This window comes from Podarcis erhardii (genome assembly GCF_964252035.2).
Source record: "Podarcis erhardii genome assembly, chromosome: 18".
In the NCBI taxonomy this organism is placed as follows: domain Eukaryota; kingdom Metazoa; phylum Chordata; class Lepidosauria; order Squamata; family Lacertidae; genus Podarcis; species Podarcis erhardii.
The window spans coordinates 6,831,478-6,850,234 of record NC_138516.1 but is presented as its reverse complement, the minus strand read 5'-3'; the positions used below and the strand labels follow the sequence as shown (position 1 = coordinate 6,850,234).

Below are 18,757 nucleotides of genomic sequence, written 5' to 3'. Positions count from 1 at the left end.
CCATTTTTTGGGCTAACTAAACACGGGCCGCAGTAGTGGCGTACATAAATAATTTTTTTGACACCTGGGAATCTCAGTCTGAATTATCCCCAACAGAAAGGACTCTGGTTTTGGGGCGGGTGGGAGTACCTTTAAATATTTTTCTCAATTCATTATGGATCATTTCCCAATACTCTTTTGTTGTTGTTGTTGTTTAGTCGTTTAGTCGTGTCCGACTCTTTGTGACCCCCTGGACCAGAGCACGCCAGGCACTACTGTCTTCCACTGCCTCCCGCAGTTGGGTCAAACTCATAGCTTCAAGAACACTGTCCCACCATCTCGTCCTCCGTCGTCCCCTTCTCCTTGCGCCCTCCATCTTTCCCAACATCAGGGTCTTTTCCAGGGAGTCTTCTCTTCTCCTGAGGTGGCCAAAGTCTTGGAGCCTCAGCTTCAGGATCTGTCCTTCCAGTGAGCACTCAGGGCTGATTTCCTTCAGAATGGAGAGGTTTGATCTTCTTGCAGTCCATGGGACTCTCAAGAGTCTCCTCCAGCACCATAATTCAAAAGGATCCATTCTTCAGCGATCAGCCTTCTTTATGGTCCAGCTCTCACTTCCATACATCACTACTGGGAAAACCAGAGCTTTAACTATACAGACCTTTGTTGGCAGTACTTTTTTACCCCTTTACAAGTCCACCACCTGTGAAAGGACGTTTCCTATCTCCTAACCCCTTCTCTGCATTCACCCACGGCCACTGTTCAGAGATGGCAATGGTGAAAACAACATCTAGAGGGCAAAAGGCTCCCCGTCCGTATATATAAGTCATCCTCTTCATTTATTTCAGTATACAGACCCTGCAGATGGACAGCTAGACACACAGCTGGTTTAATCGTAATTGTGCTGGATGGAGAGACATATGGATTGGTTATAATCCTGTCCTGATGTATCAGGATGTGCTGGGTTGCTTTTATGTAATGCATATCTTTCCCCCAAAAACAATGTATGCTTGTATCTTATATTCACCAATGTCAGGGAACTGCCATCGGAGCCAGAGGAGGAGGGAGGGCTCCGGAGGGATGCTGGAGAGCATCCCAGTAGGGAGAGAGGCAGCCCATCTGCTGGGGAAGGAAATCAGCGTAACACCAGGGATAAATAATATCCAAGCACAGGTACTTCTTCTTAAGTATATGTAACATAATTACAATCAGAATAAAATTCAAATCTCTGTCTCTCCCATAGCTTGCATTAGCCTGCATCCAGCCTAAGGCTATGTAGCTCCTGGAGAGATTATCACATCCGTTGTTGTTTCTGTTACGTCCTGAGAAAGACCAACAAGCAACTCCCTTCAAGATGGAGATTTGCAATTGAATACCTTAATCGCATGATCTAAGGTTAAACACTCATGTGAAGGCCAGCAGAGAACATCAACAGTTCCTTATCAACCCAGCTAGAGATTAGAGAGAGCTTCAGCATGCTTTAATGGAAATTTCCAATGTTAAACCCTTTCAGCGACATACATACAGGCATTCTTCATTTTGGTGTGCAGTTATACTTCACAAAAGGAACCCTGCTAGCAAGCTGGGGTCAGCTGGGGTGCCTAAGTCTGGTCCCAAGACTTGGCTAGAAATTCCTTCTCTTCATTTTCGCAGCGCCAGTAAACAGCCCTTGCCCTGCAGTTTGTGAAGGGAAAAGGCATCTGTCAGGGAACTGCCCTCGGAGCCAGAGGGAGAGGGAGGGCTCCAGAGGGATTACGGAGAGCGTCCCAGTAGGGAGAGAAGCAGCCCATCTATTGGGGAGGGAAATCAGCGTAGCACCAGTGGAGAAGGGGGGCAGATGGGGGAATCGGCGAGGGGGCTCCAGGACTCCTCACCGGAAACCAGCGGGGAGAGCACGGGTCCTCCGCTGCCCACACCCTCCCTGCGCAGAAGACTTCCGCACAGGGAGAGTAGGCGGAGACTAGGCGTCAAAGAGCTTCTTTGCTGGAAGAAGTTCAAGAAACGCCCACTGACGGATTCTGCCAGTGATTAAGGCAGCCATGGATGGGTGGCTGTCCGGACAGAAAGGGTTCACCCAGGTAACCCAGCCAGGTGTGGCGACGACTTACACACGAGCAACCCCTAGAACCATTACAACCAATACATGCAGTTTTCTATGCCTGCTTTACGTACTGTATGCAATTTTGCAAATATTATTTTGCTGGAGAACCACACTGCAAAATCCCCACCGCCATATATTTTATTAAAGTTTGAAATAAAGCTTAATATTAAATATCCAATATTTTTTATTGGAGATAATAGAAGCTAATCTAAATAAAAACACAAACCGAAAGGAGGGGAGAAAAGGAAGGGGAGGGATTAAAAGAGAGAGAGAGAGAGAATTTCTGTCTCTTCATCTGCCAGCTATATAGAGATTCCCCCCCCCCCAAAAAAAATCCACTCCAAGATAACACCGAACAATTCCACTTTTTAGAAACCACACTGGAAAATTCGAAGAAGTTTGGATTTTGATGGATGGCTGCATTTGGATCCAGGAAGTGTGAATTAGGTAAAGGTAAAGGGACCCCTGACCATTACGTCCAGTTGTGGCCGACTCTGGGGTTGTGGCGCTCATCTCGCTTTATTGGCCAAGGGAGCCGGTGTACAGCTTCCGGGTCATGTGGCCAGCATGACAAAGCCGCTTCTGGCGAACCAGAGCAGCGCATGGAAATGCCGTTTACCTTCCCACCTATTTATCTACTTGCACTTGGACATGCTTTCAAACTGCTAGGTTGGCAGGAGCAGGGACCGAGCAATGGGAGCTCACCCCGTTGTGGGGATTCGAACCACCGACCTTCTGATCGGCAAGTCCTAGGCTCTGTGGTTTAACCCACAGCGCCACCCGCGTCCCGTGAATTAGGTAGAAACACCTTTAAATGAGAACTGGAAATACCATATTTTTTGCTCTATAAGACGCACTTTTCCCCTCCTAAAAAGTAAGGGGAAATGTGTGTGCGTCTTATGGAGCGAATGCAGGCGGGAGGCTCTGCTCAGCGCTCCCTTTAAAGAGCCGCGTGGAGTGTGTGTGCGGCTCTTGGGGGCTGCCCTTCTCCCTCCTCGGGGAAAAGCCCCCAAGAGCTGCACACACCCTCCGTGCACTCTTTAAAGGGAGCACGGCTCTTGGGGGAGCCTTCATCCTGGTGCCCTGAAGAGGCTTCACGCAGCTATCCCAGAAGGCAGACCAGCTAGAGGCTATCCCAGAAGCCAGATCCCTCTTGCTGTTCTGGCTTCTGGGATTCAGAATATTTTTTTTCCTTGTTTTCCTCCTCCAAAAACTAGGTGCGTCTTATGCTCTTATAGAGCGAAAAATACCGTAATTTCTGCCCCTTCCCTAAAGTAGGGAGGATGAATGTTATTAGCTCCCTGGTAGGGTGATAACGGACTTTAGGTGGTAAGTTTTGGTAGGAAGCAAACTCTGCTTGCCAAAACGAACCGTTTTTGTAACTTTCAGTCTCAGAGTCTCTGCTTAACATCAGGAGTTGCTTTTCGAGTCGAAGCAGGTGTAACGAGGGATCTGTTGTGCTGACATTTTTATTAGCGAATTTTAACCGAGAGCAAGCATGGTTATGAGTTACTGATCTGGAACCTGGCAGCAAGCCTAAGACCGTGAATCATACAGAGAAACAACGGTCAGCGTTCTCCACCGCTTAGAGCTCACACAACATCCATTCATTGTTTTTAACTGACTGGTTTCTTGTGGGACACCATTTGGGCAGCTACTGCTTACAGAAATTTCTGCAGCGTTGACGGGTTGGCTGCTAGGATCAGCTAATTTTTTGTTGCTTCCCCTATTTATAACGTTCCTGTGTTTGACAATATAGCGATTGCAACGATTGTTTGCTTCTAATAAAGGTAAAGGGACCCCTGACCATTAGGTCCAGTCGTGGCCGACTCTGGGGTTGCGGCGCTCATCTCGCTTTATTGGCCGAGGGAGCCGGCATGCAGCTTCCGGGTCATGTGGCCAGCATGACTAAGCCGCTTCTGGCGAACCAGAGCAGCGCACGGAAACGCTGTTTACTTTCCCGCTGGAGCGGTACCTATTTATCTACTTGCACTTGGACGTGCTTTCGAACTGCTAGGTTGGCAGGAGCAGGGACCGAGCAACGGGAGTTCACCCCATCGCGGGGATTCGAACCGCCGACCTTCCGATCGGCATGCCCAAGAGGCTCAGTGTTTGCTGTCGCAAAAGCGGAATAGAAATATTAAATCAAATCGAAAGAAGCCTTGCGAAAACTGAGTTGTCAGATGAAAAGCAGAGGCCCTTGCAAGACTGTGCAAAACTAGGGATCAGAAAAAACTGCTCCTTTTCCCTTATGGCATACCCAAAAACCTGTTTAGAGTCATTATGTAGGTTTTCTATTGGTAGGAGAAAATAACAGAGGCCAATCAGAGAATATTGAGAAGCAAAGCAGCTAGTAAGCCTGATCTTTATTAAACTGTTGCAACAGGGTCTCCACTCACCCCACGCAGGAGGGAGGAGGAACCCAGAACATTAGTGTGCAAGCTCTTATACAGACATTTGAAACTGCCTATGCTGTAGCTCAAGACCATCCCCCCCCCCCCCCGAAAAAATACACATGCATCACAAAAGAGGCAGTCTATAGCAGAATCCTGTCTGGCAGGAAACCTGTTAATGGTCACTGATTGCTTTTACCTGGGCATCCCGGCCATTCTTTAGTGATGGTAAACACACAGTTCCTGAATCCAGGTCACAGGCTCACCCTATTCATACACAAATACGCCCTTAAGCCAGGATTTGCAAGCAAAAAGACAATGGCTTTTCCCATTTCCTTCCTCCTTGCAGAGAAACATTTGGGAGAGTCGAAATGGTTTCAGGATTGCTCTCCTGTACTATTTCAGACACGTGGTTTATATGCTTATGTATGTGTTTGCCTTGTACATATATGAACATATGATTTATATATATATGAGACCTTAGAATTCCTATAACAGGTGGCAAAAGTGTTTTGGAAATACAGTGGTGCCCCGCAAGACGAACGCCTCGCAAGACAGAAAACCCGCTAGACGAAAGGGTTTTCCGTTTTGGAGGCGCTTCACAAAACGAATTTCCCTATGGGCTTGCTTCGCAAGACGAAAATGTCTTGCGAGTTCCTGCGGGGTTTTTCCCCTCCCCCCCCTTTTCCTAAGCCCTAAGCCACTTATCAGCTGATCCGCTAAAAGCCGCTAAACCGCTAATAGCGCTAATCCGCTAAGCTGTCAATGGGCTTGCTTCGCAAGACGAAAAAACCGCTAGATGAAGAGAATCGTGGAACGGATTAATTTCGTCTTGCGAGGCACCACTGTACATTGCTCTCTGCAGAGAGATTGGGACGCAAACATGCAGGGGAGCCATGCAAAGAGGACCTAAAGGCTTTTGCTTCTCGTCTCTGGAGACTGGTCCCTTAGACTGGATGGGGCTCTGCCCCACCAACCACAGCCTAGATTCCTCCATGCCCACCTGCCTTCTTCCTTAACAATGAATCCAGTGGCTGGCTTTGCCTGTCATTTTCCTACTCAGTAGCAGGTGGTGCTGTGGGTTAAACCACAGAGCCTAGGACTTGCTGATCAGAAGGTTGGCGGTTCGAATCCCCGCAATGACGGGGTGAGCTGCCGTTGCTTGGTCCCTGCTCCTGCCAACCCAGCAGTTTGAAAGCACGTCAAAGTGCAAGTAGATAAATAGGTACCACTCCGGCGGGAAGGTAAACGGCGTTTCCTTGCGCTGCTCTGGTTTGCCAGAAGCGGCCTAGTATGCTGGCCACATGACCCGGAAGCTGTACGGCGGCTCCCTCGGCCAGTAAAGCGAGATGAGCGCCGCAACCCCAGAGTCGGCCACGACTGGACCTAATGGTCAGGGGTCCCTTTACCTTTACCTTTACCAGGACTTAGCTGTACTTAAGTTTTAGCTCTGCTCTTTCTAGGGACAGGGAAGCACTTGAAAGCTCTGCGAAAGCCTGTTCTTTAGCGCCCCATTGGAGCAAATGGCAATCTGGGATTTCAGTGCATCGATGTTTACTGTGATTCAGCTTTAAGGAGTGGATATTTGCAGGGAAAGCTATGAAGCAAAAAAAAGGGGGGGTGTTGCTTGGACACAGAGGTTTAAAGTGTGGACCATACAGTGGTACCTCGGGCTACAGACACTTCAGGTTACAGACTCCGCTGACCCGGAAGTAGTACCTCGGGTTAAGAACTTTGGTTCAGGATGAGAACAGAAATTGGGCGCTGGCAGCGGGAGGCCCCATTAGCTAAAGTGGTGCTTCAGGTTAACAACAGTTTCAGGTTAAGAACGGACCTCCGGAATGAATTACCGTATTTTTCACTCTATAAGACGCACCAGACCACAAGACGCACCTAGTTTTTGAAGGAGGAAAACAAGAAAAAAAATATTCTGAATCTCAGAAGCCAGAACAGCAAGAGGGATCGCTGCGCAGTGAAAGCAGCAATCCCTCTTGCTGTTCTGGCTTCTGGGATAGCTGCGCAGCCTGCCTTCACTCCATAAGACGCACACACATTGCCCCTTACTTTTTAGGAGGGAAAAAGTGAGTCTTACAGAGCAAAAAATACGGTAAGTACTTAACCTGAAGTACCAACCTCGGTTCTCAAACTTAATCCATTCCGGAAGTCCGTTCCAAAACCAAAGCGTTCCAAAACCAAGGTGCGCTTTCCCATAGAAAGCAATGCAAAACGGATTAATCCGTTGCAGACTTTTAAAAATAACCCCTAAAACAGCAATTTTACTATCTAACGAGACCACTGATCCATAGAAAGAAAGCAATAACCAATGTATCGTACTATAAAATAAATAAGACAGTATGGTAGATGATAAAAATTAAAATGAATCTTTTCCCCTTACCTGCGCTGATGATAGTCATTCTTTGGATAGGAGGCTTTTATCCATTTCTGCATTTTTCAGAGGAGGAGAAGCCCACCCCCACCGCCACGTGCACCTCTTTTGAATGCTATTGCAGGGGGTCGGGGTGGGGCAGGGATACCAGGGCCCAGGCCGGTGTAATAAAGACTGTCATTTTTGCCTGTTTTGCAGAGTTTCAATGTTCTGACTTGGTCTAAGATGAAGGTATGGAAGCTGGCAGCTATAGCCTCGATGCTCTTCAGTTCCATGTTGTCCGTTTTGGTTTGTAGAGACTTGTTCACCAGGAGCCAGGAGCACACCCTCTTCTCCTCGTCGCTGTTTTCGAGAACCTCGTCGTCTTCCTCGCTCGCCGACGGCCACAGGAGGCACCCAAGGGCTCTGGGACGCCGTGGGTCACTGATCTCCCAATGTAAGCTTGTGCGCACAACTTCCTTCTCCCGGTGGAAAATGAGTAAGCTTGTTTGGGAGGGTTCACTAGTGCTTAGGAGAACCTAAGGTGTGAAACTAAGGTGGTCTCAATGTGGCCGCCCAGGCCTCTTTAGGTGGTTCCTCAAGGGTGGCGCTGTGGGTTAAACCACAGAGCCTAGGGCTTGCCGATCAGAAGGTTGGCAGTTCGAATCCCTGCGACGGGGTGAACTCCTGTTGCTCGGTCCCTGCTCCTGCCAACCTAGCAGTTTGAAAGCACGTCAAAGTGCAAGTAGATAATTAGGTACCACACTGGCGGGAAGGTAAACGGCATTTCCGTGCGCTGCTCTGGTTCGCCAGAAGCGGCTTAGTCCTGCTGGCCACATGACCCAGAAGCTGTACGCCGGCTCCCTCGGCCAATAAAGCGAGATGAGCGCCGCAACCCCAGAGTCGTCCAGGACTGGACCTAATGGTCAGGGACCCCTTTACCTTTACCTTGATCATTATAAACTTGGGCTTCTATGCAGCATATCCCGGTGTAAAACTCTCTCCTGAACAGAGATCCTAAACTCGAGACTAAATCGACTCATCACACATGCACGCAAAATTTATACGATTGCACACATGCGTGCAAAATTGATGTAATTGCATCTGCAAATCCCTGCTTAGAATACTGTGTATGGTAGCATGAGGTTTCCTATGACAGCATACAATCAAATCCAGACCCGTCCTCCCAAGCTGGGATGGGATGGGGAGATTAGATGAATTTTGGGGACTGTTTGACTGGAACATGGTTGCTTCTGAGATTGGTTACATTTGGCTACCCCCACCTCCTGAAAAAATGGATTTAATTGCACGTTTGTCTATGGATTAGAATACTTTCAAAGGCAGTTGATTGGGGTGGGTTTGTGTATACGATTAGATCAGGCTTTTTGCGGTTATTGGATGCCTCCAAATTCCAGCTGCGAAGGAGAGAGGGTGACTTTGATGGGGGCCACCAGGCTAAGGGGAGACAGAGTGCTGCCAGACCAGTTCTGGGTCCCTCGCTTTAAGAAGGGCATGGGGATATGGGAGGAAGAAACCAAAATTCAGCCCGCAAGGCAGTCCCTCTTAGGGATGGGTGAAGAAGGGCTTGGTCTAGCTCTATCTAGGCATTCCTGTGAAGGGACGTGAGTGGCGCTGAGGTCTAAACTACAGAGCCTAGAACTTGCCGATCAGAAGGTCGGCAGTTCGAATCCCCGCAATGAAGGGGTGAGCTCCCGTTGCTCAGTCCCTGCTCTTGCCCACCTAGCAGTTTGAAAGCACACCGGTGCAAGTAGATAAATAGGTACCGCTCCGGCGGGAAGGTAAACAGCGTTTCCGTGCGCTGCTCTGGTTCGCCAGAAGTGGCTTCGTCCTGCTGGCCACATGACCCAGAAGCTGTACGCCGGCTCCCTTGGACAATAAAGCGAGATGAGCGCCGCAACCCCAGAGTCGGCCACGACTGGACCTAATGGTCAGGGGTCCCTTTACCTTTACTTTTAGGCATTCCTGTAAGCTACCAATTGCACACACCGGGAGAACAGTGCTCCAACCCCCACCTCCATCCCATCACCCTCCAGGAATTTTTCTATACAGTGGACTCTCAGGTTGCGAACGTGATCCGTGCGGGAGGCACGTTCGCAACCAGCAGTGCCGCGTCTGCACACGCTTGGGTTGCAATGCGCCACTTCTCTGCATGCGCAAAGCGCAATGTAGCGCTTCTCTGCATGCACAACCACCGAAACCCAGAAGTAACCCGTTCAGATAGATGGGGTATAATAATAATAATAATAATAATAATAATAATAATAATAATACAGTTGTACCTTGGATCCCGAATGCCTTGAGAGTCGAATGTTTTGGCTCCCGAACGCTGCAAACCCAGAAGTGAGTGTTCCAGTTTGCGAACTATTTTTGGAACCCGAATGTCAGATGCGGCTTCCGATCAGGTGCAGGAGTTTCAGCGGGGAGAGGGAAGGAGAACAACAGCAAAAAAAAGGGAGGTCAAGGAGGGTCAGTTGGCTGGGAGGGGGAGTGAGAAATGTCCCTATTTTCGTCTGAGGAGTGTTGGAGGGTATGTAAGGAGAAGTAGGAAGCTGACAGAAGAGGGGCTGCTTGGAAGTAAGAAGGCAAGCAGGTGGGGGGGGGGCTGGCTGGCTGAACGAACTTGGAGGGGCAGTGCTAACTTTGCCCTAATGGGGCCACCTTCCCCAACGAGAAGGGAAAACCCAGCCAAACGGGCAGGGTATAAATAATAAATTGTTGCTGAGTCGTTTAGTCGTGTCCGCCTCTTCGTGACCCCCTGGACCAGAGCACGCCAGGCCCTCCTGTCTTCCACTGCCTCCTGCCGTTTGGTCAAACTCATGTTCATAGCTTCGAGAACAGTGTCCCACCATCTCGTCCTCTGTCGTCCCCTTCTCCTTGTGCCCTCCATCTTTCCCAGCATCAGGGTCTTTTCCAGGGAGTCTTCTCTTCTCATGAGGTGGCCAAAGTCCTGGAGCCTCAGCTTCAGGATCTGTCCTTCCAGTGAGCACTCAGGGCTGATTTCCTTCAGAATGGAGAGGTTTGATCTTCTTGCAGTCCATGGGACTCTCAAGAGTCTCCTCCAGCACCACAATTCAAAAGCATCCATTCTTCGGCGATCAACCTTCTTGATGGTCCAGCTCTCACTTCCTTACATCACTACTGGGAAAACCATAGCTTTAACTATAAGGACCTTTGTCGGCAAAATAAATTATTATTATTATTATGATTATGATTATGATTATGATTATTATGACGTGCCAAGCAAGCAAACCCCGACTGTTTCAAACCGAGTTTTCTGGGCCCTTCCCCAAATTGGCGCCAGCGAATTACTGGCGGCGAATGGTCATTGAAATCAGATGCTGCTTGTCCCTTTTGTTCTTTCCTGCCTGGGAACGGAATAAAAGCCCCCAGCCGCTGGGTCCTTTAAAGGCCCTCGGAGGCTTGGTGGAGGCTGTTAAATGCAGGTTGCGAGCGGAGGCCAAGTTGCCTTCGTGGAAAAATGCTGGATGCTCTGAAGCGTGCTAAACAGCACACCGGGTTGTGGGGTGTGGAGGGTATTTAATGCAAAAATAAGAATAGAGGGCTGCGCCCCATGTTTGTGGCGGTGGGCGGGAGAGTTTTGGGTTCTTTTTAAAGAAAGAAAACTTTTACCATATCCATATATGAGATTCTTTGAATCTCACAATTGCCCCTCCTGTCCCCTGCATGGGTCCTTAACATAATTATTCTAGATACAAGTAGGTAGCCGTGTTGGTCTGCCGTAGTCGAAACAAAATAATAATAAAAAATCCTTCCAGTAGCACCTTAGAGACCAACTATTTTCTTTTTAAAATAATATTTATTCAAATTTTAAAGATTACAAAGAGAAAAAAGAAAAAAGAAAAAGAAAAAATACAGAAAAAATACAATTTTAAAAAAGTACAGATCAAACCTTTACATAACTTTCTTTCCTTTGCTTATTTCCTTGACCTCCTCACACCTCCTTTTTTTGTATTCTAGTTCAATTATGGTAGATATTTCAGCAAATCCTTTCCAGCTTTGTTTTTATCCTAATGATTTATCTTAATATACTGTAATTTTACATTCTCGTCTTTCACCAATTAACAAATCCATTTTTACCTAATCCTTTATATCATTTCTGCTAAAACCGCATTACTTCATTCCAACATCCTTCTAACATTCCTTAATTTTGCAATATTTCTGTAGATAAACTTTGAATTTTTTCCAATCTTCTTCCACCAACTCTTCACCTTGGTCTCGGATTCTGCCAGTCATTTCTGCCAGTTCCATATAGTCCATCACTTTCATCTGCCATTCTTCCCGGGTGGGTAAATCTTGTGTCTTCCGCACCTTGGAGATCAACTAAGTTTGTTATTGGTGTGAGCTTTCATGCACACTTCTTCAGATACATGAAAGCTCATACCAATAAGAAACTTAGTTGGTCTCTAAGGTGCTACCGGAAGGAATAATTATTCTAAAACTACATATCATTGCATTCTCCGCAGTTTTCATCTCTCTGAATTATCCATCCCACCCCCCGTTTCTTTACAAGTTGGTTTTAAAGTCCAGCTCAGGTTTTTATTTGTTTAACAATGGTCTCCTAAATAAGTTATAAATTCTTCCCATTCTTTTTTTAAAGTCATTATCTTCTTGATTCCTGAGTCGCCCGGTCAGTTTTGCCATTTCAGTATAGTCCTTACGGTCTTCAAACAAAAACATCTTGGAGGTCCTGGGCCGCAGGGAGGTTAGGCTGGCCTCAACCAGAGCCAGAACTTTTTCGGCCGTGGCCCCGATCTGGTGGAACGCTCTGCCACAAGAGACTAGGGCCCTGCGGGACTTGACATCTTTCCGCAGAGCCTGCAAGAAAGAGCTGTTCCACCAGACCTTTGGCCAAGGCACAGCCAGACTCCCTCCTTCGGTAATCCTCACAGAACTCTAGCCCAATGGTTGCCATTAATCTGATTTTGAATTGATTTTAAAATGAATTGATTTTAGAATGCTGTGTTACTTTTATTGTTGTTGGCCGCTCTGAGCCCAGCATCGGCTGGGGAGGGCAGGATATAAATAAAATTTAATTATTATATTATTATTAAGGTAAAGGGACCCCTGACCATTTGGTCCAGTCATGGCCGACTCTGGGGTTGCGGCGCTCATCTCGCTTTATGGCCAGGGGAGCCAGCGTACAGCTTCCGGGTCATGTGGCCAGTATGACTAAGCCGCTTCTGGCGAACCAGAGCAGCGCACAGAAACGCCGTTTACCTTCCCACCGGAGTGGTACCTATTTATCTACTTGCACTTTGACGTGCTTTCGAACTGCTAGGTTGGCAGGAGCAGGGACCGAGCAACGGGAGCTCACCCCATCGCGGGGTTTCGAACCGCCGATGTTCTGATTGGCAAGTCCTAGGTTCTGTGGTTTAACCCACAGTGTCCCATAATCAGTCGTACCAACAGGCTAAAAAACAGATTCTGTCCATGGACTGTTAGGCTGCTGAACGGAAAATAATATAGTGCAAGTCCTAGGCTCTGTGGTTTAACCCACAGCGCCCCCCGTGTCCCTTATACAGTGGTGCCTCGCAAGACGAAATTAATCCGTTCCGTGAGGCTCTTCGTATAAGCGGTTTTTTCGTCTTGCGAAGCAAGCCCATTGACAGCTTAGCGGATTAGCGCTATTGGCGATTTAGCGGCTTTTAGCGGATCAGCTGATAAGCGGCTTAGGGCTTAGGAAAAGGGGGGGAAAGGGAAAAAACCCCGCAGGAACTCGCAAGACATTTTCGTCTTGCGAAGCAAGCCCATAGGGAAAGTCATTTTGCGAAGCGCCTCCAAAACGGAAAACCCTTTCGTCTAGCGGGTTTTCCGTCTTGCGAGGCGTTCGTCTTGCGGGGCACAACTGTATTATTATCATAATTATTCTAATTTTCTGTCGTTTCTTTTAAAAATTCCAGACAGCACGTTGTTCGAGAGCTACACGGAGGGAGAAATCCGTCACCTCATCTCCACTCTGATCGAGAGGTACAGCCAGTCCATGAATTCGGGGGGCCACGAACTGCCGCTCTTTGCCAAAGCCGGCCAGCGGATGAAACGCGCCAAGGCCCGCCACAAGCCCTGCTCCCTCAAGGAGCTGGAGGTGACTGTCAGCGAGTTGGGCCTCGGGTACAAGTCGGACGAGACGGTCCTCTTCCGCTACTGCAGCGGCACCTGCGACTCCGCCGTGCGCAACTACGACCTGTCCCTCAAGAACGTGAGGAGCATGCGGAAGATCAAGAAGGAGAAGGTGAGGGCCCGCCCGTGCTGCCGCCCCCTGTCGTACGACGACGACGTCTCCTTCTTGGACGCGGGGAACCGCTACTACACGGTGAACGAGGTGTCGGCCAAAGAGTGCGGCTGCGTGTGATGGAGCAACGTTTGGAGGAGGAAGGGCCTGGCTGAGCAGTGCCCAGAAGCTGCTGGCGTGTGGGTGGTTGTCCAAAGGTGGAAGAGGACACGAGGAGAAGACCGCCAGGGCATCCCTGCTTGGAGCAGCCAAGGAGACAACTGGATTTTAAGTCTACCTCAGGGCCGTCAACGGAGGCCAAGGGAAGCCAACGTCTGGTTGAGGGCCTCCTCAACTGGTGGGGAGCCAGAGAAGCTCTTGATTCCAGCAGTGCAAGGAATCCTGTCAAGGGCCTCGCCGGAACAGTCCGCCGCGCAGCTGCGATGGAGGAACCGGCGCACTCTTGACGCAGCCGGCTGGAGGAACGTCGTTCCAAGCTTCGCAGCGGATCGAAAACAAGGGAGATCTCTTGCCTGGTGGTCTTCTGGAGGAGCCGCCCCTTGGGCAATGCCCATTTTGCCCAAGCTGGAGATCTTTACGGGGATAGTTCCACATGGGGCCCGGGTGCCAGGGGCCGTTCCTGCCTGTGAATCCTGCGGGCAAAGAAGGGTTGAGAGATTGAGGAGCGCGCTCCTCCCATACTTGCAGGGGAGCCATCCTTCCGCCATCTTAAAGTACACACACCGTTATAACAGTGCTGTGTAAAATGTATGTTTGTATATACATGTAGACATAGGTTTAAAGTATTGACAAACGTGTACAAAAAGGCTGACGTTCCTTTCCAGGCATTGCATCAAATTCTTAACGGAATCGGCGGCGTCTGGGGGGTTCTGAAACCGAAGAGCTCAAATATTCCACATTAAACATTGGAGTTTGGTGGCAGAGTTTTGCGGGTTTCGATTCCTGGCGCTTCCAGTTATGTCTGAAATCATGGAGAGCCTCTGCCAGCAGGTTGGGCCAACGTGGAGCGCTGTGGACCTGACTCAGATTTAAGGCACCTGCGCTGCTGTTTCAATCTGCTCAGAACCATGAGGACTAGGTGCTTAAATGGATTTTACGGGAAAGAGGCATTGTTGCATGCAGGCGGTCCAAAGTTCGATCTCTGGCATCTCGAGGTAGTTGGGGAAGGGTGCCCCTGCCTGTGGAGAACTGTTGATGGTTTAGTGTTGAGAGAATCATAGAATGGTCGAGTTGGAAGGGGACCCCGGGGGTCATCTATTCCAACCCCCTGCAATGCAGGAATCTCAACACGTAGTCGTCCCCCCCCCCCGTTTGAAAGCATACCAGACCCTGCTCATGTGCTAGCTGTTTTATTGGGACACAATCCTCAGATCGCCTACTCCTGAGAAGTGGAGCAGGCCAGTGTTTCCCAAACTTGGGTCTCCAGCTGTTTTTGGACTACAACTCCCATCATCCCTAGCTAGCAGGACCAGTGGTCAGGGATGATGGGAACTGTAGTCCAAAAACAGCTGGAAAGAGATCCAAGTTTGGGAAATCCTGGACGAGGGCAATGTGTGAGCTCCTAAAGCTCTGGCCAAGGCCACTTCCTGTCTCCAGACTTTGTGAGGGGCCATAATTTTGGAAGCAGAACGTCCTGAGTTCAAATCTCTGGAATTGCCTGCTTTCCAAAGGTGTCAGGTTCCAGGTTCCATCTTTGCCTCAGGGAGAACTGCAGGAGCCACAGCCAATCAGAGGAGAACAGCCTCTGGACATCACAGAACTACAACTCCCATCTGTCTCCACCAGCTTAGCCCAAGGGTCTGGGATGCTGGGCATTGCAGTCCTATAACATCTGGAGAAGGTTACAGGACACAATAATCCACTAGATGAGTCAATGAACTGAGATGGCGTTAATGCAACTCTCTTTATTCCGTGAAATAATGGAAATGACAGTCAAAACAAGTTTTAATTTGCAGTGCCGCTGTGCTTCTCAAAGCGAGGTTGATGGCTTCTCTACTGAAGAAGGAACCATATATTCAGCCTTAAGAGGCATTTGCTGCTGACCGGTGAGGAGGGAGATAAATTTGATTCAGTTACCATTTAATGGCAAATCAACAACAACAACAAAAACAGCTTAATATTTATACCCCACCTGTCTGGCTGGGTTTCCCCAGCCACTCTGGGCAGCTCCCAACAGAATATTAAAAACATGATAAAACATCAAACATTAAAAACTTCCCTAAACAGGGCTGCCTTCAGATGTCTTCTAAAGTCAGGTAGTTGCTTATTCCCTTGACATCTGATGGGACGGTGTTCCACAGGGTGGGCGCCACCACTGAGAAGGCCCTCTGCCTGGTTCCCTGTAACCTCACTTCTCGCAGGGAGGGAACCGCCAAAAGGCCCTCGGAGCTGGACCTCAGTGTCCGGGCTGAATGATGGGGGTGGAGACGCTCCTTCAGGTATGCTGGATTCACACGTCCCCGAAACAATATGGGAGCCAAAGCAGCCATCCTTTGACATTTGCACTTCTCCGAATTTTGCAATGCCGTTCTCCAGTCGATTAAACTGCAAATGAATATACATATCCTAGGGTTAAATGTGCATACATATGCATATGACGTACAAAAATCCATTGCGCGAGGTACATATATTGGGGGGGGGGGAGTGTCAAATTCGTAATAAAATGCCCATCAATTTTCATGAGAGCTTTCCCCCAAGAAAAATTGCAAACTAATGCGGAAATGTGATGGAACCGAACTTAAGATTGGGAAAAATAATAACCAGAAACCGGGACATAGATGCCCATCCATACTTCTGGCGAAAGGGATGCGGGTGGTGCTGTGGGTTAAACCACAGAGCCTAGGACTTGCCGATCAGAAGTTCAGCAGTTCGAATCCCCGCGATGTGGTGAGCTCCCGTCGCTCAGTCCCTGCTCCTGCCAACCTAGCAGTTTGAAAGCATGTCAAAGTGCAAGTAGATAAATAGGTACCGCTCCGGCGGGAAGGTAAATGGTGTTTCCGTGCGCTGCTCTGGTTTGCCAGAAGCGGCTTAGTCCTGCTGTCCACATGACCCGGAAGCTGTACGCCGGCTCCCTCGGCCAATAAAGCGAGATGAGCGCCGCAACCCCGGAGTCTGTCACAACTGAACCTAATGTTCAGGGGTCCCTTTACCTTTACCTCCCTGGCCATTGCCAGGTTCAGGGCGGCTAACATCATAAAACTAACACAGTATACAAAGAACATAAGAACATAAAAACAGGCAATCGATTAATTAAAATACATCTTAAAATTAGTTCAGAGCAAATTAAAATCTGGACAGAGGGCAGTCCACGGGTAAAACTGAGAGTGGTTAATATTCTCCAGGGCCAAATGTTACCACTGGTCTTATAAAGGACCTGTGAGCGGGCTAGGAAAAAGAAGAATCAGACTGAACCCCGACCAAAGGCCTGGCGGAACAGCTCCGTCTTGCAGGCCCTGCGGAAAGATGTCAAAATCCCTCAGGGCTCTGGTCTCTTGTGAGAGAGCAGCAGCCATGCATCTTTTGATCCCAGCAAGGCAGGGATTGAGGCAGTTGCACCAGTCTTAGAGACTCAGGCCTGATTCATTTGCAGGTCAGTGAGGAATTGTTGCTTGTGTGGAAGGAAGTGCCCCTCTCGTCACAAATAGGAACCTTTGTTCTGCTTTGCGGCATGCGTTTTGCCTTAGTTGTCTGCCCTGGCTGGACAGCGGGCAGCTGCCCTGATCCATAGGGCTGGCTTGCATTCCACGTTCTTTGCTCCTGCCTGTGAAGGGCAGCAGGACTTTATGGTTAGTCCTTCTGTTTAGCATTTGCTTGGCCCGGGAAGGTGGCCAAGAAAGGGGGGGGGGGAGAGAAATGCTCTTTCGGGAGACAAATGAAGTTGGCTTGGCCAAGGCAGAAGTCCGAGGGCTCATTTATATCCTTCCAGAGTAAACAACGGTGACATTGCTGTGAAACGCTGCCTGCTATCTGAAAACCAGTTTGGAAATAAGAGACTCCTTGCTCAAAGCTAGGGACGCTGGATGAGGGACTTGCTGATCAGAAGGTCGGCGGTTCGAATCCCCGCGACAGGGTGAGCTCCCGTTGCTCGTGCCAAACTAGCAGTTCGAAAGCACGTCAAAGTGCAAGTAGGTAAATAGGTACCACTCCGGCGGGAAGGTAAATGGCGTTTCCGTGCGCTGCTCTGGTTCGCCAGAAGCGGCTTAGTCCTGCTGGTCACATGACCCGGAAGCTGTACGCCGGCTCCCTCGGCCAGTAAAGCGAGATGAGTGCCACAACCCCAGAGTTGGCCACGACTGGACCTAATGGTCAGGGGTCCCTTTACCTTTACCTGCTCAAAGCTATAAGGGCCGTGAATTGCAGCCAATCTCATAGCATCTGTGGATGTGGCAACCGGTTGGTGGAAACTTCCTCAGTCTGGGTTTAGGGGGGGCAGGAGAGAGATTCAATTAGGTCTGCATTTTAAAGGCACGCTTTAGCCAACTTGCACTTTCATGAGAACCGAAACACATAATAATAATAATAATAATAATAATAATAATAATAATAATAATAATAATTTATTATTTGTACCCCGCCCATCTGGCTGGGTTTCCCCAGCCACTCTGGGCGGCTTCCACAGAGACCAAAAATACACTAAAATGTCACACATTAAAAACTTCCCTGAACAGGGCTGCCTTAAGATGTCTTCTGAATGTCAGGTAGTTGTTTATCGCTTTGACATCTGGTGGGAGGGCGTTCCACAGGGCGGGCGCCACTACTGAGAAGGCCCTCTGCCTGATTCCCTGTAGCTTTGCTTCTCGCAATGAGGGAACCGCCAGAAGGCCCTCGGCGCTGGACCTCAGCATCCGGGCAGAACGATGGGGGTGGAGACATTTGACATTTGTACCTCTCACGGTTTTGCAGCACACAAGCAATGCATGTGCCAATGTGTACGCACGCAAAGGCACATGTAAGTGCAAATAGCGCATGAGCAAATGCCGCGTGCATTGAAAAGAAGGCATGGAGGGTTGTGGGGGAACTAGGGGGCCGCACGATGTCAGCTGCTGAAGAGCCATCAAACACAAGGGGCGACGTTATCCCTGAGCACTGGTGCATTCTGATGCAAACCTAGACCGTTTGGACCACCAACCGGCAGCAGCTGTGCAGGATTTCAGACAGGTTTTGCTCCCCACCCTTCTGCATGCAGACTCACTGGGCTGCAGTCTTCCCCCTCAAAGACATAGCTACCGAACCAAATAACCTGTTCATCTAGCTCAGATTCTGTCCGTGGTTGTTGGTTCTTGAATAATAATAATAATAATAATAATAATAATAATAATAATAATAATAATAATGTTGTTTAGTCGTTTAGTCCGCCTCTTCGTGACCCCCTGGACCAGAGCACGCCAGGCACTCCTGTCTTCCACTGCCTCCCGCAGTTTGGTCAAACTCATACTGGTCGCTTCGAGAACACTGTCCCACCATCTCGTCCTCCGTCGTCCCCTTCTCCTTGCGCCCTCCATCTTTCCCAACGTCAGGGTCTTTTCCAGGGAGTCTTCTCTTCTCCTGAGGTGGCCAAAGTCTTGGAGCCTCAGCTTCAGGATCTGTCCTTCCAGTGAGCACTCAGGGCTGATTTCCTTCAGAATGGAGAGGTTGGATCTTCTTGCAGTCCA

At 49.0% G+C, this 18,757-nt stretch overlaps 1 protein-coding gene across 2 annotated transcripts in view; it reads left to right on the top strand.

The window, feature by feature from the left end:
• NRTN (neurturin) overlaps nt 1-15,343 on the top strand; it is a 67,338-nt gene extending 51,995 nt beyond the window's left edge. Inside the window, exons 2-3 of one of the 2 annotated variants that reach the window (XM_081846466.1) lie at nt 7,153-7,292; nt 12,778-15,343. In XM_081846466.1, the coding sequence (XP_081702592.1) occupies nt 7,153-7,292; nt 12,778-13,226 (589 nt within the window). In that variant the 3' untranslated portion in view covers nt 13,227-15,343. Of the gene's footprint in view, nt 1-7,054; nt 7,293-12,777 lie in introns of both variants that reach the window. The other variant, XM_081846465.1, reaches the window with a different exon arrangement.
• The last annotated feature ends 3,414 nt before the right edge of the window (nt 15,344-18,757 follow it).